At 35.6% G+C, this 22,989-nt stretch overlaps 1 protein-coding gene across 1 annotated transcript in view; it reads right to left on the bottom strand.

Moving 5' to 3' along the window:
- Positions 1–22,989, bottom strand: part of Phex (phosphate regulating endopeptidase homolog X-linked) — a 194,478-nt gene that overhangs the window by 5,192 nt on the left and 166,297 nt on the right. Inside the window, exons 16-20 of the mRNA XM_015488079.2 lie at positions 15,901–15,955; positions 11,826–11,893; positions 9,351–9,481; positions 4,008–4,073; positions 2,848–2,952 (exon numbers count right to left, since the gene is read on the bottom strand). Coding sequence (XP_015343565.1) covers positions 2,848–2,952; positions 4,008–4,073; positions 9,351–9,481; positions 11,826–11,893; positions 15,901–15,955 — 425 coding nt within the window. The remainder of the gene's footprint in view (positions 1–2,847; positions 2,953–4,007; positions 4,074–9,350; positions 9,482–11,825; positions 11,894–15,900; positions 15,956–22,989) is intronic.

Genomic DNA, 22,989 nt, shown 5'->3' with positions numbered 1-22,989 from the left:
AGAAGCTATCTAATGTGAACTTGTTTTGACATTTGATTTTTACCTCATTTCTTTTTAGGTTACTTCGTCTTATACCCTTACATTATTATATATAATTGTCTATGTCACCTATGTCACTTAAGAGATTTCTGAAAACACATTATGGTTGTTACTATTTTCCTAGTACCTTCCCAGGAGGGAAAATAACTTTGCTTCCTATAAGCAGACTTAACTCCAATGTGCAAAAGATTGAAAATATCCTCATTCTGTCAGTAGGAAAAGCTCTACAATAAATTTCTCATTAGTGATAAAAATAGCTTTCCACTTTTTCCCTAAATCTCTTTACTTTAAAATAAATCAGAAATGGTTTCATATTACATTTGGAAACATTTTAAAATTATAACTATATCATCACTATTAATTAGTTTATTTCATCTGTGAAGAAGTAATTTGGACTAGGATGTAAATAGTAAAAATGAATGAACCCTTGTACTTTGTCCTCTAGATCTGGGATTAGCAGACTCTCTGTAAAGAGACAGATAGCAAATATTTTAGTCTCTGAAGACCAGAAGGTACCTGTTTAACTAATCAACTCTGCCACTGTAACACGAAATCAGCTAGAGTATAGCTATTTTTCAATAAAACATTATTTACAAAAACAGGAAACTGCCAACCTTAACTGGAGAAAATTCTTACTGTTGTTTGTGTGCTTATTTTAACACCTGACCCTATAATCACCCAAAAGGAAGTCTACCTAGTTGAATTGTGTTAGCCTTTTCCTTTTGAAGCAATTGATCTAAAAATATCAAGCATCTTCAATCTATTCAGCATCTTTGCTGGGTGCTATGGAGGAAAATAACAAGTATAAGGATCCAGAAGATTAGCTGTGGAGATCAACCTGAAAGTCTTGAACATTTTGAGAGCAATTAAGTACTCAACTGAATGTTAGTAAAAGGAAGTATAACAGGAGTTAGAGATAAAAGAAAATAATGAGGACTGGACTGGAATCCTTTGGGAAGAGTTATGGATGAGGTGAAACTCAACATGGTTCCTGAAGAAGAAAGCTGAGACTGAATAATAATTTGGGGAGGAAAAGTAGGGAGGGGGCCACATTATAAAAGGAGAATCAGAAGCAAGGCCACAGAGACAGTAATGAGCATGACATCATGGGGGCGGAAGTGGGGATACTGCCTGGATAAGGTTGAGTTTTTCTGATCCAATGAAGCTGTAGGAAATTAAAACAGATCAGGTAGAGAAGGATCAGACTGAGAACTTTGAAAGCCAGATGAAGGTATTTAGACTCAATGTTATAGACATTTGAGAACCATTGTTGTTCTTTTAGTAGATCAGTACCGAAATAAAATGGTATTTCAGTGAAATGTAAAAGAGTAGTAAAAGATGCTGAAGTAAGGAATACATGCCATAAGGCTGTTGGGATAATCCAGAGCAGAAGACATCAAAGCTTTGCCTATAGATGAGATAGGGTAATGGGGATGCTGTAGGCTGAATGTTTGTTTCCCCCAAATTCAGCAGAACCTTATGCTACTGGCATCCTGATTTCAGATTTTCAGCCTCCAGAACTATGAGAAATACATTTTTGTTTATGAGCCTGAACTGCCTAAAACAAGAGAGAATGAGAGGTTGAATCTAAACAGTATTTAAAAAGATGAAACATCTGGGATGGAGCTGGAGCTCAGCAGTAGAGCACCTGCCTTGTGTGTGTGATGCACTGGGCTCCATCCTCAGCACCACATAAAAATAAATAAATACAATAAAGGTATTGTGTCCATCTACAACTAAAAAATTTTTTTAAAGATGAAACATCTAGATTTGGTAAAATATGGACAGTTAAATCAAATAGACTTTCTAACTAGGGAGATAAAAAAACTGGGTGTATGTTAATAGAAATCTGAAAACTAAAAAGGAAAGTGATTTTGTTGATATTGGATTGATCAATGATAATTGGTTTGGTGTTTTCATGCCAGTTTCAAGAGATAAAAGATCCCAGACAGGTAGGAATTCCTTAATCAGAGTATTAAGAATTAGGAACAGGTAGGAATTCCTTAATAAGAGATGGATGTGCTTACTGAGGAATGAATGCAAAGACTTAGGAACAAATGGTGGTACTGATGAAAACTTTTGTCGAGCTTTGAGCATGTACTTAAATGTTTGCCCACTGTGAGGCCATACATCAGAACCTTTATAGACACATCATGACTTTTTTGAAAATGTTGTCTATACATTTGTGACACAAACCAGTACAATAACCAATGGCAAAGAATTGGTACTTGCTTCATTAGCCAGAGACTCAACTGAGAATTATACCTTATTTAGTGTTTCCTTCCAATTTCTGCCCCAATAACATATTAAACTCGTGAAAGAGTAACATGATTCTCCTTGCCTTTGTCGTTATTTTTCAGCTCCAACAGTCCTTGTGTATTTATTTGACAGTTGGGAACCCAGACCTGAGTGTCCCCCATAGGTTGAGAGGGATAGAATGAATTCAGCAAGTGAGGCAAAGGAAAAGGAGAAATGTAGGGAAGGGCAGGGCCACAAAAATCAAGGAACACATTACTGGAAATGATTACAAGTAGTACCAAATGCATGAAGAAGTCCAGATATATTGAGGAACTATATGGTTAATTAGTTAAAAAATTAGTTCACTGGTTAAAAAATACCAGTGAACTTTGAATCAATAGGTTAATTATTATATGTTTTACAGAACATTAAGATGATGGACTTTATCCTGAAAGTAATCAGCGAGAGAATATTTTGGACAAAATTAAAGTCATGCCATTAAACTATGATGAAAGCCACAAGCTCAAGTTCTGCATTACATCCTTGATGCCCCTTCCTCAGTGTACTCACATGGGCATAACTCAGGAAGAAGAGCTGGTTGTTGTTGAATGTAATGCCTGGTAGGAGAGGCTCCTCAACTCCTTGCCTTCTCTCATTTACCCATTTCCTATAAGCCTAGAGAGAGAAACAGGATAGATGAGCTGTGAAATGATGATTTTCCCTTTATTCCTCCAATACAGACATATTAAATATATACTCCTGCCATTTGCAAAATGCAATGTATCAAATTTTCCTTTAAGAAAACACCTAAAAGTTAATGTCTTTCCACTTAAGAGTGAAGTAGGTACACCAGAAAAAGACCTTACACTCAATAACTACCAAAGGAGCTGAGCCACAGTACTGAGACATTAAATAATTCTTTTTAAAAAGAATTCAACATGGGACAAACAAATGTAACACCATGACAAGGCCCTCAGGGAAATATATCTGTGGGTACACATATTATCAATTCTTTATTTTTTCCAATTAGCAGGAAAACTATCATCATTGATCACCATCATTTTATAAAACAAAATTTATTTTAATAAGCATATAGGAAGGATATAGCCTTGTAATAATAATCTGGTCTTTTTATTATATTTTGATAAATAGCCTTAAGAAAAGGATATATAGCACATCAAAAACTTGGTCTTTAAAGTGAATGTATTTAGCTTTATGAAAAATTTCCCATATTATACTTGTTTCTTATTTAACCAAAGACCAATGGATGACAAAAACAGTATTATAGACTCTTATCTGGACCAATACATGAGAATCACTAGCCTCTGCCCATAATTTAGACTTTTGGTATTTTAAGATAAAATTTTAAGTAGAGAGAGAGAGCTGTACTCAGGGAAAACTCATATGTACCTAGCCCCAAGGAGGTTTCTGTAGCATACTTTGATATGATTGTGAGTGTATTTTCTGAAAACTTTCTTTTAAATTCATGATTCTTAATAACAAATATTATTCTTTAGGGTAACTTTATGCCTCAAAAACAAAAAAAGAAAGAAATGCAGATCTATTTATGTAATAGAGTATAATAGAGTCGATGGGGAAATACAATTCTATTTATAGAAACTCCAGAATACCCAACTCCTAAGAACATGTCTGCAGTATAAATTGAGGTGCACCCATACAGTGTTTTATAGATTAATTTTTAAAACCACAGCAAACATTGCAGTTCATACCCTAAAAGCTTCCCGCAGACCTCCATTATCGGCAATATTTTCTCCTAGGGTCCTCTTCCCCTTCACCTAACAAAAAGAAAAAAAAAAGCGTTTCACGGTCAACTATCATTCAGCAAGAGGCATAAATATTATAGCAAGCAAAAGTGTCATATTTTAAAGAGAAAATTACATTCAGTAAATCAGAGGTAGTCATAATATATTGCGAGATGGCAAACTAACCCCAGCAAGGTGCTCCTGAATATAACAATTTCTATTTTATTATGCTGCACATTACTTTCTCACCCTCTTTAATCTCACCAATTTTTTCTAGCTCCAATAAAATATTAACAATATTCTGAGTGACTCTGGTTTAATGGGAAAAAATAGAAATGTCAATACACAGATTACTTTCTCTGATTAACTCATATAATTTGAGTATTCTCCTCATTGTACCTATGTTTCCAAAAATTTGCCATCCATACAGGAACAAGATTTCAAGAACAACCATTATCATTTTACCTCTAGTAATTTCCATGAAAAATTAAAAGAAGGATAGCTCTCCTGGGGAACAAAAATCAAACAGTAGTGCAGACCACAAGGTCAAGGTTTGCAATGTGTATGACACCCAGTCAAGCACAGAGAAGATCATTCTTCTGATTATTTGAAAACCATTTCTTAAAATCTCAAATGAGCCAGAACCTAAATATTTTAAATATTCTAAATCAATACAGCTCACAACCCAAAGCCACCCTGCCACTTGTTTTAGTACAGGCTACCAGGTATGACTGGGTTTTACATTTTTCAATGATTGGGGAAGAACAATAAAAAGGAGAAGAATATTTTATGGTATGCAAAATTATGTGAAATTCAAATTCAGTGGTCATAAATTAAATTTTATTGGAACACAACTATGCCCATTCATAAACACACTGTCTGTGGTTACTCATTTTACAAAAGCAGAGTTTAGTATTTACAATAGAGACCACATAACCTATATTGCCTAAATTACTTACTGTTTGGACTTTTACAAAAATATTTGCCAGATCCAGTGTAACAGGCAGGATCTAGCCTCCCAAAGATGTCTACATCCTAATCCCTAAAACTTGTAAATATATTATCTCACAATGACAAAGGGGACTTGTAAGATATGATTAAGTCAAGGATCATGAGATGGGAACATTGCTGGATTACTCAGGTGTACTCAATGTAATTACAAGGGTCCTAAACAGGTCAAGAGAGTAAGTGTCAGAGTGCTCCAATGTGAGAAGACTACACTGGCCATTGCCAACTTTGAAGGGAGGAACCATGAGCCATGGAATATGGGCAGCCTCTAAAAGTTAGAACAGAAAAAAGAAACAGATTCTCTCTTAGTTCCTCTAGAAAATAACATAGACCTTCTGACACCTTGATTTTACACCACTGAGACTTGGGTCAGACTTTTGGCATACAGAACTACATGACAATAAGTTAGTGTTGTTTTAAGTTACTAAGTTTGCAATGATTTGTTACAGCAGCAACAGGAAACTAACACAAGCCATGGATCCTACCAACTCTTTACTTTTAATCTAGCCCAATTTCCCAGGTATTAAGTAACACTAACAAATAAAAACAAATCTTTATAGAAGTACTTTGGATTAGACAAAGGGGAATGAAGGGAAGGTAGGGGGGAAGGGAGTAGGAAAAATAGTAGAATCAATCCAATATAACTTTCCTAAGGTCATATATGAATAAGTGATCAGTGTAACTCCACACCATGTACAACCACAAGAATGGGAAGTTATACTTCATGTATGTATGATATGTCAAAATATACTCTATTATGTATAACTAAAATGAACAAATAAATTTAAAAAAAAATCTTTGAAAACATTTTTTGCTATAATCACCCAGAATAACCCTGCTAAATTTAGTCCCCAAAAGTCAGCATTCCTGCTTTACCTACATTCTTTTACTACAATCCTATGAGGTAAGTCCTATTATTATCATTCTTATTTAATAAATGAAGATCTGAAACTCAGAATATGTAGCAGTTGTTGTTAGTATCCCATTGGATCCCTTTTTCTACCAGGACTATGAACCCATTCCTGTAACTGATAACAGCTCAGGAAGTAAACCTTAGTTTATGAAAGCTACCATACCTGGAGGTTGCTGGGAAGTTATACTCCACCTTCCAGTAACTGACTAATATGCAGGTGGAAGAGCCCCATCCCTTGCCCCTGGGCTGAACAATTTCCATGGTATGCTTCATGCTCTAGAACCCTTTGTGGGATCAGGGTAAAGCTAAACTCCTCCTGAAACCAATACGTTTTCCTCACTCCCTTACAAGTTTCTCATGAAACTACTTTGATAAATTACTGATCTAAGAAACTCCTCCTTGGTCTTTGCTTCTAATAACCTGCTCTAAGATAGAGTGGCTAAGTAAACTGCTAACATTTCTCAGAGATTGAAACCTAAGCAGTCTTCTGTCTCCAGAGTCTTTGTTCCATAATGCATAACTTCTCAACTCCTCTTGGCTCTTGATATTTGTGTTTATATCCACTCAAGCTTAAATCTCTCCTTCGTTTTTAGTCTAAGCTTTATAACTAAAATAGAAGCTTTTGAAGTATCCTCAACCTCTGGTTCCTGGCACTATGGACAATCTCAGTGAGGGACATGGCTCTAAGTTTGACCTCTCAGGACTTAACAGCTGCTGATAGTCTGTATCTTTGGTACCCCATCTATGCTCCTCCCAATTCACTGAGAGAGAGAGAGAGAGAGAAGACTAAATCTTACAAATGAAACCAGAAAAAATAAACCATGGCACCTTTTGGCTACAAAAGAAGCCACCCACTCTCCTGTGTGAATAAGACAGAAGCCGTTTTCTGATGGTTGGATGGACTTACACTGAGACAGTCATGCCTTTTCTATTGTCCTTGTAATGAAGATACACATTTGTCAGAACTGTTTCAATATTTGACACTTTGTTCAAAATGGATGCTGAAGAATAGCCTACCTATACATCACCCAGGTATAAAATGAACTTAAACTAAGAGAACCAGAGTATAATATTGGGGGTAAGAATGCCAACTCTGGAGTTATGAAGATATAAACTCTAATCCAGACTCTACTGTGGGCACGAATCTCTTTGATCATCAGATTTCTCATATGTAGAGCATGTATACCTAGTAATATGTTCACCTCTGAGGAACATTATGAGGGTCACATTAATTTCAGTTAACTGAAAACTCCCTCATGCCTACAGATAATAATCACAAAGAAATATGAATCTTTTTACTGCAAGAAAACTACTGTTGTCTTTTCAGACCTACACGTCTTTATTTTCTCTGGAGTAGGCTACCTCTTAGTATGAGACAAAGAATCAGAAATATTAACTATCTCTTACTGAGCACTTCTTGCAACAGCATTATGCTAGTACTTCACTCATTTAATTCTTACAACAAATTAATTAGTTCAGAAGTATTTACCCATTTCATAGCTGAAGACACTGATACTTAGAAACATTAACTTGCCTAATTCATAAACCTGGGAATTTATCTTGATGTATATGATATTCTTTTTTTCTGCTGGACATATAATACTTGTACATATGTATATGGTACAATGTGATATAAACATATATACATTGTATAATGATCAAATCAGAGTAATTAGCAAGTCCATCACCTTGAATTTTTATCATTTCTTCATAGTGAGTATATTAAAAATCCTTTCTTCTAGTCATTTTGAGAGATCCATGCAGTATTGTTAACTATAGCCACCCTACATGCAGCAGAACACAAGAATTTATTACTCCTATCTATCATACTGTCCCCATTGGCCAACATTTCCCCACCTCCTAACCCCCTACTATCTCCAGGCTCTGGTGACCACTATTTTCCCCTCAATTTCTATGACTGACTGACTGACCTACCCCCGCAATCTCTGTAGCTTTCTTTTTCCTGAGGATGGAACCCAGAGCCTCATGCATGCTAGGCAAATGCTCTACCACTGAGTGACATCCCAGCCCTTTTTATCTTATTTTTGAAATAAATTGCAAGTTGCTGAGGCTAGCCTCAAACATGTGATCATCCTGCCTCAGCCTCCTGAGTTCCTGGAATTATATGCCACCACAACTAACTGAAAAAGATTTGTTTTAATAAATGATGCTGGATCAACTGGGTATCTTCTAGGAAGAAAATATCAGTGAATTATCATATTAAACTCCATAGAAAAATCAATTTCACATGCATGAAGAATTATATGTAAAATAACAAAACAATAAACAACATTCCCAGGAAAACTAGAAGATTTCATATATGACAACTTCTTAACAAAGAATGGAAAAGTGGAAATGATTTTCAATTTTAAATATTTTATGTTGAAACATATCATATACAAAGTCCAAAGGATAAGTAACAAATCTGGGGAAAATATATATAATGGAAACAACAGGCAAAAGTTTAACATCTATATTATTTTAAAAGGTTGTTATAATTTGACAAGAAAACAACAACTCAATAGATAATCACACATAATAAAGGAGTTTATTGCATCAGCATTTGTAACACCTCAACAAGAGATTATTTGACTAAATTATAACAGAACATTCACACCCAGGATTCTGAGGCAGCCATTGGATACAATGTACTAAAGTTGCATGTATCCCTACCTTTAAGCAAGCAGGGGGAAAGTATAACATTGTAACAAATGTTATAACCAATGTTATAGGTAGGGACAGTAAGACTGATAATAGGAAAAGGATATGTAAGTGAAGACAATAAAAGGAAAGAATTGACATTTCATTCACACAGACCATGTATAAAATTGTGTTCGTGTCTTTATGGAAAATTATTATATAATGGAAAATAAACATTTAAAAAATATGTTTCCTTTGTTCAAACTTCTAAAACTATGAACTCTTAACCAGTTCTCAGACTATTAGTTCAAATTAATGAGAGTTGATTTCAATAAATTAAACCTAAGCAATAGTTTCGATGGAATTCTTTTAAGAAAATGTCATGAGATGTAGGAGATTTATAAGGATGTTATTGTTTGTACTACAGGATTTTTTTGACATTAAGTCTGAATCTAGGCAAATAAATTAATTCATAGATCCATCTTTCTCAAACTGCAGCTTTTATCAATCACCACGGGGATTATAAAAAGACAGACAGACCACAAGGCTATCAGGCTCCACCCCTAGAGATTCTGATTCAGCAGGTCTGGAGGAGAAATCAAGAATTTGCATTTCTAACAAGTTCCCAGGGAAGGCAGATGTTGTTGATCTCAGAAGCACACTTTAAGAACCAATGGTCTAAAGCAAGCTAATATCCAAATGAGGAAAAATGGTCCATGAGATGCTTCCTTAACCACAGTTGTACTCACATTTAAGCCAGCTTTCTTCCAATAATAGCTGCTATACTGGTTAATCATGCACTTTGTTTTTTCTTTAAACTTTTCTTCTGAATCCATAGACCACCAAGGATCTAGGTTTCCATTTTTGTCAAATTTTCTACCTAGCAAAAAGGAAAGTTAAAAGACATTAGTGTTATTTATGGAAACTAAATTCAACATCTTTCCTTTTTCTCACCTTGACAAGCTTTCAAAATGCAGTCATAACAGCAGGGAACACCCTTCCTGAGAACAGCTTCTGCATTCTTTCCAATATCACAGGTTAAATGTAAAGAGGGAGGAAGGGAGAACAAGGATTGAGAAAATTCTTTCCTTCTAAGGAACAAAGAGCATTTTTAAAAAATGGGATTCCTCAATTTAATGTATGCACCAGTCTTATCCAAATTTGGATTCTGTGTTTTCACCTGATCTGACCTGAAATGTTCTCTGGATTGTGAAATGAAATGGTTTCATTCAAAAAGTCTGTGGAGGGAACCAGAGCACCACTATCAGTGAAGTTCCAAACGATCCATAGGAACAGATCCAGCGAGTTATCCACACATAGGACCATACGCCCTACTCAGCCCCATAGGAACATGTTTCCTCCAAGTTGCCAGGAGCCAAGAGACATATAAAAGCTGGTATAAATCAATCTACAGTCATCAGTATGGATAGAAGGACCCATTTTTCCTACTTAGACAAGGAAGATTGCTCTAAAAAAGAGAACTTGGAACAAGAACAGAAATCTCTAAAACATAATGGGGAAAAAAGATTAGTTACACATGGTATATTGCTATATGCTAACTCACTAATTTCCCTGCACTCTTCAAAACAACAATTTAGGTACATCTAGACTACTGTCTATATTCAAGGTTACTATATGGTTTAAATTTAATTATGCAAAAATTGTTAAAAGGTCTCCAAAACAAGGGTCCCCTAAGAAAGAGCTTACATGAAAGCCCTCTACCCAAAGGTGTTAATTAGAACAATCCAAAACTCTTTAGCAAGACTGTATGCTAATAATACGACCACCTGGAATGGTGTGGAATCACTGCCCTCCACCCACCAACCAAGCAATCATTAAATAGTTAGTGCACATATACTTATATGTGAATACACTGTTCTAAGTATTGGTCACAAAGCAAAATTCTGTCCTTTGGGAAAGATTCCAAATGGATCTGGTGGAGAATCATACTTAAATTTCCTAGGAAGAAACATACAAAACCAATTGCTTTTGTTTCATAGTTAAGACTCTATTCTCAGATAAACCAAATGTCCAAAGGTAGAAAAATGAGTTCCAAGAAGTAAGATGATTACAAGGCAGTTACATTTTAACAGAGAGAGGGAGACCAAGAGGTAGAAAAACTAGGTGATTAAGGGCAGGCTGGTGGGGGCAGGAAGAAATGTCCAGAAGAAAAAGAACCTGAAATGTCTCTGGCCCTGGGGTAGGCATTCAGTAAAGGATGTTAGAGACACTACAGGCACAAGGGAAACAAGTCCACAGCATTCCCTTGGGCCAGCCAAGTTCTTAAGACTGCCTGTACAGACATTATTATTACTGTATGTATATATGTGAATGCATGACCAATGTGATTCTGCAACCTGTATACTCAGAAAAATGAGAAATCATATCCCATCTGATTCAAATGTATGATATGTCAAGGTCATTGTACTGTCATGTGTAACTAATTAAAACAAAAATAAAATAAAATAAAAGATTGCCTGTAAATCATTTTGTGGATGTGATAATAGTTTGCTAATTCATAAACGTCAGAGATTTCCTATGGCTTTCCAATAATACTTCAGAGAAAGGAGTGCTGATCTAAAATAAGGACTCTCAGAGGCAATCATTTCTTTAGTTTAGATTATATTCTGCTCTCTTTTGCTTAAATGTCATCATGATGTACAACATATTCTATATTGTGCCTTATTAGACAAGCCTAACCTTGATAAAAACAAACTCAGAATATATGCCAATATAAAGAAAAACAATGATTAAGCATTGCATAAGCCTTGTAATTGCATAAAGAAACCAGTCAGCCAAGCTCAAAGGCCTAACTTGGCAGTGCAGCATGTAGAGTCATCTTTGGGGCAGAGCTTGCACCTCCAGGGAAAACATCTCAAAATGGTGAATTTTTAAAAATGACAAAGGGAAGAAGCTATAATACAATTCCTGTAACTACTGGGGCAGGTACAGCAATCCTGATATAAATGCAGAGGTAATATCATTGGAATTACAAGGTCTTCTTTTTTATTCTCCCCCAATTACCAATGAGAATAATTGTTTATTTATTGCAAGCTATCACAGCAAGACATGTGGAAAAGTTTTCAATCAGCAATTGTATTTATTGTATTGGACAATTTTTAGTCTACGATGCTGTTGCTATGCAAAGATAATAACAACAATTAACACCCACATAGTGAACATTATTACAAAAGCGGCAGCTTATAAAATAAACTAGTACTTACCATTATTATCAAATCCATGTGTAAATTCATGTCCAACAATTACTCCGATAGCACCATAACTCAGAGATCTGTATCATAAATACACAATTTGGGGAAAATTATAAGCACGAATCTGAGAGCATAATCCCTTAATTTTTCCAACAAAAGCCAAGACAATCTGTTTTCTAGTAGCCATAATAATAAAAATCTAATAACCATACGCATGAAACTGTAAAACAAACTGTCTAAACATACCCTTTTAATCAAAATGAACAAAGAAAATACAAATTCTAACATTGTCTTTGTGACCTTGTATAGACCTTAGTATCCTACCCTGAAAAATTAAGAATATGAAAAAGATGATTTCTAAAATCCCTTCCAGCCTCAGATTTCTATGATTCTACATCTGCTCTAGTGATATTTTATACTTATGAACACTTAAAACAGGGCTTAAAAAGATCCTGTCAGTAAATATACTATTTTTTATCTGAAAACTTGTTGAAAAGTCACTATAATCTTAGAAGTTAAATTGTTTTCCAAATATAGTCATAAAAAAGAAATAGAGCAGAAATTAAAAGGGATCACTCTGTTTTCAAAGGTAGTCACATTCCTGTTTCTGTGGCAGACAAGCTGACAACTGAATAGCAAAGGCTGTGAAGCCTTCATCAGATTTGGAAAAGGTGTTATATTATTTCTCCTCACCTCTGAATAAGCATGCATTAGACTCCCTACAATGGCAACCACCAATAATTCCACGCACCCCTGAGTAGACATGCCCCCTCTTCCAATCAAAAGGGGATCTATTTCCCTGCCCTTGGATCTGAACTGGCCCTGGGACTTCTCAAGACTAAGAGAAAAAAAAAAATGGAAGGGGCCAGGTATGATCTTTGGGCTAAAGCCTGAAGAGACCTCATAGTTTCCCTTTGCTACCCTTTCAAAAGTTAACTACAATGTAAAGAATTTCTACATAGTTGGAAGGAAAGGTCAGGTGAACCAAGAGAGAGACTCCAAAAGTTGAGAGACTCTGAAGGAAGAGAGGCCCGTCTCATTAAAGCCAGCCCAAAGATCCAGTAAAGTCATCATTCTCCTCCAGCCCTATGCATCTACCCAGCCAACACCACAAGAAGCAGGGACAAACTGTCTTCAGTTTGGTCCTGCCCAAAATATAGAATCATCAGCCAATAAATGGTTATTTGGTGGTACTTCATTATGTAGCAATTGATAACTGAAACAAACATATGCATAATATATGAAGAAATCAATAATGGGATTTCCATATGTGTATGTGTATAATTTTCTCTCTCACCTATAAGTTCCATGAAGACACAACCCTTATCTACTTGTTCACTGCTAAATTCTCTGTACCTAGTACACAATAAGAAAGTTAACAATGATTTAACTAATGCTTAATTAACTTTACCATTTCATACAAATGGCAGATCTATATGTATCTTATTGAAGTCATTTAACCTGTGGATGAGGAATATAGACTATTTAGAATATTACTGTTAGGATTCTTCATGAGATTTACAATGATGCTAAAAATCTCTCACAGTTGGTTCCTGACATGCAACATCAAAGTCACCCAGCAAATAGATAGGACCCATAACTGGAAAGAACAGAAATTTCTGAAGCAACATGTTATTACAGGATATAATGATCCTTAACATGCTAATTGTTTGTCTCAACTATACCCAAGGAAGTGCTGTAAGATTTAATTTTTCCCCTTGGTGGCAATTCTTTCCTTTGTTATTTCTTTCCTGCAAGGTAATTTGCATTTGGGGAAAAAAAAGCTTCCTACTGTTTTTCCATCATTGCAAACCTTCATTAAAGAAGTAAGAGCAAAATTATGCATTTCAATCATGGAGCTATCATAGCAGTATGGGACAAACTTGTAATTTTACGTAGTGCTAATTCTTGCAGCAGTAGCTATCACTATGCAGCCTGCAACATTTAGTTTTTCCAGATTGTTCAGCCCTGGGAATGAATACTCAGTCCTCTACAATCTTCAGTCAATACTGTTGACTGGATGAATTTAAGGCACAAAAAATGGAAGCTTATAGAAACTGCTCTGCAATAAATGTCCCTTAAGAGGAACTGCACCAACAGACTTTCTATTTGCAAAGGATAATAGAGAACTCAGAAAATGACTAAGTTTAAATTAATAAGTTTCGATTCTCAGTTACAAAGTCACAATCTTTTGGACAAGAGACAAAGAAAAGGTACTTTTATATGATTAAACCTTATAATGGTAATGTTTCATAACATTAAATTTATATCCTCCATTTTATCAATGGACATTATTTAAATTAGCATGACATTATTTAAATGCAACTGGCTGGCCAGAAATCTGAAGAGTTCCTGTACTGAACATCTAGCCTGCCAAAAATAAAACAGGGAAGATGAAAATTTCACTACCTACTCAGTTTCTCTTTTGTTCTTACCATCCAATGGGTTTAATATATACAGAACATTCACTGTCAATAATAAAACAACTATATTACTATCTGGACACACCATGATCTCATGCTATTATAAAGTAGGCTACCCTGTGTTTGGATCATAAAAATCTCCAGGTTGAAAGTGGTTTTGAGGTCATCTAGCTCAAACTTTCTACTAAGAGGCATGGTTTCCTGTACAGAAACTTGTTCAAATGGTCATAAGGTGTCTGCTTTGATATTTCCAAATGACCAGGAGCTCAGCCCCTTCTGAGGTAGCCAATTCTCTTTTTGGGTGGTTCTATAAAAAACAGTTCTAATATTGATCTGAAATTTCTTTCCCCTGCCTTCAATGTATTGATCCAGTAAAGTCTAGCTAAACACCTGCTGATTGCCCTAAATATAAGAAATCATTCTGCCACCTTCATTTTCCTTCAAAAATATGAAAATAATTACACAATTCACCTTCAAATGTTCTCAAATTCTTTCAGTTATTATTATTCAATCATGAACTCTAGACCAGCATTTCCCAAAACACAGGGAAAAGAGTTTTTGAATCTCTAGGTTAAACCCATTAGGTTTCTTTCTTGTAGAACTTGGGAACTTTTAAGCTGATGAGTATTGTGATTCTCCAAAAATAGAAGGGTGAAGGGATTACTAACTTCTAACATTTCATGGAACACACACTTTTGGAAATGTTGTAATGCTATCTTGGCCATTTACAATTCAGATTCTCTCCTCTGGAAACAATTTGACTTGTTCATGTCCTCAAAATTAGACCCAACACTCAGGTGAAGGATAAGCTGACTAATGTGAGCATAAAGGATACCCAGTTCTTTGTGGTTATCAATCAATTAATACAGTATAGATAGATGCATGGGAAGCCATCTCACTGGACCGTGATTTCTTTGTCTCCAGCATCTCTATGTTCCCAATGCCAAACACCCAAACAATACTTCACAGCTATTTGTTGAGTGAATATCTTAATAGATGATAGATGGCTTAGTGAGGACATAGAGCTCTTTAGGAAAAAAAATATATAAATCTCTCTCACTGAAGCAAAAACTATGGCTGAGCCTAAGATGGAACTAATAGGCACAAATATTAATTCCTAAGTTTCTATGACTTTGACTTTGATATCAGAAAACCATGCTCATGAACTCAGTAACAAATCGTTGAACTAGTAACTTCCAAACCTAACCATACTATTTCTAAGTCTCCATCTACCTAACTGCAATAATAGAAGCTCAGTTAAATTTTTACTGATAAACAAAATCAAAGAATTCTAGAACTTTTAGTTTAAAGGAATCTTGGAGAATATTTGGCTTAAAACTTTAGTTTTATGGAGATATATCTATGTCTATATGTAAAATCTTAAATATAGGGAAAATTGATTCCAAATATCTGGACACTAAAGAAAACTATGCAGCTGAGGCCTGAGATGGTATAAAAGTTGATTAAATACAAGCCTAAAATTTGCATTTATTGTAACAATGATGCTGTAGGCTTTATTGGTAGCTGCCCATGTTCCCTGAGTACTCATCATTTCTAAACAATCAACAACTTAATTCTTTGACTTTATATTTTGACCTTTGCAAAGGCACCATGATCTTCCCTCCTAACTTGTCAATAATTGGTTTCTTTACTAATTTACTCACCGAGGATATTCTGTTCCCCAAAAGAAAGGCTTTTGCAGCTCTCCTGCTGGAAATCCTGCGAGAAAGAAAACCAAACAAACAAAAAATGTTAAGGGATATAGAGATTGATTCATTGAATTCCTCCTTACAGCTAAAGCCTGAAGCTTCCAAAGGCCCATCTGGAACTAGGGGCCTCTAATCTCTTTAATGGTGATATTAATTCATCTGAGCTTGAAATAAGTGCATTGAACCATTCCAAGGACACTATTTTGCACAAACATGCTATTGGCAGTATCCGGCTTGTGGAGAACTGGGTCCTTTCATATACAACATGCAGAGAAGGCTTCAGGTTGTCCAGCAGCTTCTCCTGATGCAAAAAGGGCCCAGCTTCATGAATATGCAAACTGTGCAGTCACACAAGCCCCACATGAAGAAGGACTGCACACTTGGTGTAGAACTTTACTGTCACTGTCTTGAAATTCTTGGTAATTTAATCTTCTAACTTGTATTTTGTTCATGAAGTCTAAAGGGCAATGGAGCATTTGTGTGAGCAGAAGAGACACACATTATATTATGTCTAGTGTTTTTATGTAACTCATTTGCACACAGCACTCTTGACACCCCAGGAGCACAAGATTCTGGCAGGCCCACAACATGTGGGAGTTCAGCCACATGCAAGTTGACTATAAGACAAGCCTGTTACTCTGGAACTGAGTGAGTAGGTGCTAGGACAGCCCCAAGAAGCCGTGGTTTCCATGTGAACCAGAATTTGCTTAGTTCACTAAAAAAAGGTAATAGTGTTCTATGAAACAAAATGATTAAGGAACCCTGTCATGTCCTTTATTTCTCCTGTTACTTCTCTGTATTGGCCAACCTCTTACACTGAAAATGATAATATAGAAGGAAAGGGAAAGATAGGGCAGTGCATAATTTCTTTTCCTTTCAATTCTTCCTTACTCGTAAGTAAGATGAAGTTAGAATGTTGGTAGACTGTACAAGTATTAGGAAATAAAAACAGTTCTGTGCAGCATCTCTACCTTGCTGGTATGAATATATATATATATTTTTTTTTTCCAGGATGGGGATGTAGCTCAGTGGTAGAGTGCTTGCCTAGCATGTGTAAGGCCCTGAGTTCAATTCACAGTATCACCAAAAAAAATAATAATAATACATGCACACACAAGTTACATATAAACTATGATTTTGGTGGGTCCATATACAAATTACATCTTCTCATATTTGCATTTAAAACTGGCATTATGCAATATAAAGATAAACAGTAAAATTCATGCTAATGATATAAAATGTTAGTTGTTCTTAGAATACCAATCAATAAGCATCAAAAAATACTGTGACATGTCAATAGAGAGAGACCATGGAAGATAAAGCTTTATATTTTGGCACCTTCAGTGGTACTTTTTTTGCTTTCTGCACAAGAAGCCCTGCATTTTCATTTTGCACTGAGCCCTACAAATTATGTAATTGGCCCTATGTGTAGATGAGGAGGAAAAATGCTTGGCTTTGTCCTTTCAACTCACCACTAAAAAGTTTGCACCCTGGGTTGATCCTGAGAGTTGCCTTTACTAGTCATTACAGCTGGGAATTCAAAGAATAGTAACTGAGAGAGAGAATGAGAAAGAAAGAGGGGGGTCAGGGGAAGGCCTTCTGCAGTGTCCTTGCCTGCTTCAGAGAAGCTGCTCTAGGCCCCATGAGACTGAAAGCTCTTTTCTGAGTTCTTCCTCTCCCCCACTCCCCCGCAAATTTCTTTCTTCCTCCCCTCCATGGCATTAATTTAGAAGTAAAATGTTAGTTTCATAAGACTCTTGCATATATATTATTTTCTTTTGTATTAATAATATCATAGTTTGAGATTTCAAGGTACAAAACTCAATTGCAAAACAGAGATGGATCCAGTTAGGTTTTCTCTTCCTTCAAATAGAGGAAACTGCATCTAATATAACCAAATTTGAAGGGGTAATATTACATTAATCTTCATAATTTCCACATTTCCTTAAATATCTTTGGCATCTTTACATCATTATCCCATTCTCCTCATTGGGGGTGGGGTGATTATTTTTAGTAAGCAATTCTTATTTGGATATATGTACATATATATGCAAGTACATACTACATATAAATGCAAATCACAATTTTTATATAAAATTTCAGTTGCAAACAATAAATCATCCAAAAGCAATGATATTTCCTAATAAGAACAGTGATCATAAACCAATGTGATTTAATTGTTAAACCATTATGGATTCCCCCACCTACTAATGTGCCCAGCTGGAAGCAGTTATGTCCATCACCAACCTCTTTATAGGAAAACATCTGACACCTGCATGAGCCTTGATTTCTGCAGCTTTTGCTTTCAGGGGCCTCAGACTCAAGTGCCACAGTCATCACATTACCTTGATCAACTGTATCTTCTCAGGTTTGCAGGGCCATGGAACCCAATACTGATAAACACAAGAATCTGATGCCCTCAGGCATGTTTTGCTGAAGTGAATGGATTAACAGTGTAAGCTGCAGTTTGGGAGATGTCAACTAGCTAGAGTGATAGATGGAATCCCAACAGGGTCAACTCCGTATCTTATCTCATAAAGTGGATAAGTTGCATTAGCAAAGATGGAAGTAAAAAATAAATAAGTGAAAAGGGATTTTTTTTTCTTTCCTCATTTTTAAAATCAATTTTTCTTATGTTTTCTCACATTCATTTGATTTCAGTATGTGGGTGTGGATGTTTGTATATGAGAGGGAGGAGGGAGAGGAATGAAAAATTTTAAACTATTTAAAATGGCAAAATTAATTAATTTGCTAATAGGTAACATTGGCCAGAATGTAAGAAGTATATTGGTGGGAGTGCAAACTGTTACAAGCATTTTGGAGACCAATTTAGTCATCTCTTCATGCTTTAAATGTTATTTTTTTTTTTTTAAATGAGTAACTGGGGCTGGGGATGTGGCTCAAGTGGTAACACACTCGCCTGGCATGTGCGGGACGCTGGGTTTGATCCTCAGCCCCACATAAAATAAAATAAAGATGTTGTGTCCACCGAAAACTGAAAAATAAATATTACAAAATTCTCTCCTCTCCTCTCTCTCTCTCTCTCTCTCTCTCTCTCTCTCTCTTTAAAAAAAATGAGTAACTGGACTGGAAATGTGGCTCGGTGGTAGAGCCCTTGCTTAGCATGCGTGAAGCTCTGGGTTCCTTCCCCAGCACTGCAAAAAATAAATAAATAAATAAATAAATAAATAAAATAAATGAGTAATTCCCTAGGTGATGATATGGGAAAGGCTCTAAGAGATATTAAGTGAGAAAAAATAATCAGAAAAACAGCATTTTAATGTGGTGTATGGAGTTCTTTTGTGTAATGTATGTATAAATGTATTTATACATACGTATATCAAGTTCTGCTATAACAGAATCTGTTATATAAAACAAAAGACAAATATCGTCCAACATGATAGATAACTAGTGAAATTTGGGGACATAACTCCAACTCACATTTGCTCACATAAAATTCCATCCACGAGGAATGCTAGCTAGCTGAATGCAGAAAACTGAACCCAACTGAACTAAATCACATAGGAATAAACAAAATGCTCACCAGAACACACTTCAACATGACCAACTGCCTTAGTTTACAGCATGGGTTACAAGCTGCACCCACCACATTTGGTTTAAAACTTTCCTTCCAATTGCAGATAGTCCTCTTTGCACCACTACACAATATCTCACATGGGCAACCCCTCCAACACCAACATCATAAGCTAGCTTCAGGTCTTTTCAAGGGAAAGTGCTATATTTACTATAATATTTGCATATTGACCAATTTAACATATATAAAACTAGCTATCTTTTTTATTAGGCCCCCCTCCCAGATTTTATTTTTATATGTCACTAATAAAATTTTTGAGGGCTGGGGTTGTGGCTCAGCGATAGAGCACTTGCCTAGCACATGTGAGGCCCTGGGTTCAATCCTCAGGACCACATAAAAATAAACAAATAAAATAAAGGTATTGTGTCCAACTACAACTAAAAACTAAATATTAAAAAAAAAAAGGTTTGATTGTGTCCCAACTCCATTTCTTCCATATGCTCCATGGCTTTTATTACAAAATTTTGCATAATTCAGTGATGCTTAGGAACACATACATCCCTGTATAGCAAAATTGACTGTGCACATACACATATGAGTATGTATGCGGATATACACACACCTACCAGTAGTTCTCAAATGTTATCATGCATGAGAATCAATAGAGAACTTGTTAAACTACAGATAACTAAGCCTTATACTCAGAGTTCCTGAGTCAGTAGGTCTAGAATAGGGCTGAGAATTTGCATCTCTAGCAAATTCCCAGGGAACATTGGTGCTGTGGATCCAGGTACCACACTGTGTGAATTCACTTCCCAAGCACCTGGAGTTCACTGCACTCTGGAGTTCACCGCTGTATTACTTGTAATTGGAAAAAAAAAAAAAAGTGTGCAATACGCCAAACGTCTAATAGGAGGGGAATGACTTGTTTACCATATGACCATATCATGAACTGATATGCAGAAAATGGAAAGAAAGAGGTCAGTCTTTTGTTGGGGGATTGAACCCTGGGGTGCTTAACAACTGAGCCAGACTCCCCCTTTTTAAAATATTTTATTTAGAGACAGGATCTTGCTAAATTGCTTAGGGCCTTGCTAAATTGCTGAAGATGGCTTTGAACTTGCAATCCTCCTACTTCAGCCTCCTGAGCCACTGGGATTATAGGCGGCACCTGTAAAGAGGTCAGTTTTAAAAGTCTATCATGGAGGGGCTGGGGTTGTGGCTCAGAGGTAGAGCACTTGCCTAGCATGTGCAGGATGCTGGGTTCAATCCTCAGCACCACATAAAAATAAATAAATAAAATAAAGGTATTGTGTCCAACTACAACTAAAAAAATATTTTAAAAAAGTCTATCGTGGAAAAAAATCTCCAAGGTATGTTATTGGAATAAAGCAAGGTATAGATATAGATATCTAGATACCATTTATTTTCTTAAAAAAATAGTTACCCTATCAGTCTGAGTACATACACACACACATTTTTCACAGAAAATGTCAAATACATATCAAGGTTAGGATGTAGCTCAGTGGGAGAGCACTTGCTTAGCATACACAAGGCCCTGGGTTCCATCCCCACTACTATACACAAAAAGAAAGGAAGGAAATGAAAAATATATATATGTATTACAGTGATTGTAGTGGTTAATATTTGGAAAAAATTGGGATTGGGGTTGGTGGTAGGTGATTAAAAGGGGCTTGAACATAAATTTAATGTATTAAACTTAACTACTCAAAGGTATTCAACTTGTGAAATTAAAATTAACTCTTTTAGAAATATGTGTATGTAATACAGAAAATTCTTGCAAAGGCTATCCAAAAACAGCTAACTAAGCTAACATAGTATTAATTTGCTCTTTGTTAACATTATCAAATTCTATTACTATTTCAAACCAAAATATAGATTGTAGTTATATGATTTCAATGACTAAAATCATAACAAAAGAAAATATTGTTGTAACAACCTCATTATTCATTAGTAATAATTTATCTTTTTTCAAATTTGCACCTGGGAAAATCAGTGGGACTTGCTTTTGGTTTTCTACTTAGGTTAGCCTTTCATTTTTAGTGAAGTTTCTCATTATAATTCTCATATGATTGAATATTGACTAATGTAATTGGAGCTTAGCAAAATGCTGACCATGGAATACATGGAGTGCTTTTGTTTCTAGCATAATTGCCAAAGAACTGATCACATTTAGTAGGTGATTACTCCAAGTTCAACTATTTGACTTTTACAGTCATTAAATCATATCTTGACTACAGCTTTCCAAAAGTTAAATGCCTCAGTGAGTCCCAGTTTCAGCATCCATTTTATTCTTGTAAAAATCACATTAATTATATTTTTTAGTACAGATGAGTATAGAAAAGAAAATTAGTACACTATCCCACAACTCAGATATTAAGAAAACAATACTCAGGACCAATAAACTCACACTCGATAGAGATAAGAAAAAAAAAGCAATAATTTCCCTCTGTCCCTATCCTTCTTTACCCAACTTAGAATTTTCTTCCCATCACTGTCTATACAGCCTGATTCAGGTATTTATTGAAATGTCACCTTTTATTATGGCTTTTCCTAGTACTTTCTAAAGGGGTGGGGTGTCATCCTACTCACTTTCATATTTTATAACTCACCATAACTATTAACCCTATCAATGATACTGTGCATTTTACTTATTTTGTATAAATGGTCTATCTTTCCACAATCAGAATCACAAGATTCAGAACAAAGGGGATTTTTATTTATTTTTACTCTTCTCTATGATATCTTCCAATCTAGAATGTCTGGTGCATGGTAAGCCCTAAACAAATATTTGTTGAACGAAAGAAATCTGTACCTTGTAAAAACCAAAGTGGTGATTGAGGTTGAAGTATTACCTATAATTATAAGTATGCTTTGTTAGCCACAGTTCTAAAACATAATGTGATGTCATTATTAGTACTTCTTGAAGTTTCCACATTCAGTGCCAGATCTGGGATATGTTCCATTATTCAAATTCTGGTTTTCCTTCTCCTTCTAAATAAGGAATTTGATTGGTTCCTTATTCTTTGTTTCATGGCAGAACTGATATAATTTTGAGGTCAGCACTTTTTTTCCCTAATAAAATGCTAATCAGAATGCAGATGTAAACAAACTGAAAACCCTGCCCAGCTTTATGTAAGTTCTACCACTCGATCTCATCTTAGTGCCACATACCCTCCCAGCCATGAAATAAAATGTAGGATATACTCCCTTTTTATGGTTATAGCATATGCTGAAGAGAAAAAAAATCTAGACAAAATGCTGACTTAAGGTGGGCACAGTGGCGCACTCCTGTAATCCCAGTGGCTGGGGAAGCTGAGGCAAGAGAATTGTAAGTTCAAAGCCAGCCTCAGCAATATTGAGGCACTAAGCAACTCAGGGAGACCCCGTCTCTAAAAATATATATATAAATTAGGGTTGGGGATGTGGCTCAGTGGTTGAGTGCCCCTGAGTTCAATCCCCAGTACCAAAAAAAAAAAAAAAAAAAC

The sequence above is a fragment of the Marmota marmota genome, unplaced genomic scaffold (assembly GCF_001458135.2).
Source record: "Marmota marmota marmota unplaced genomic scaffold, marMar, whole genome shotgun sequence".
Classification (NCBI taxonomy): domain Eukaryota; kingdom Metazoa; phylum Chordata; class Mammalia; order Rodentia; family Sciuridae; genus Marmota; species Marmota marmota.
The sequence above is the reverse complement of the archived record's forward strand: the minus strand, read 5'-3'. Positions and strand labels throughout refer to the sequence as shown.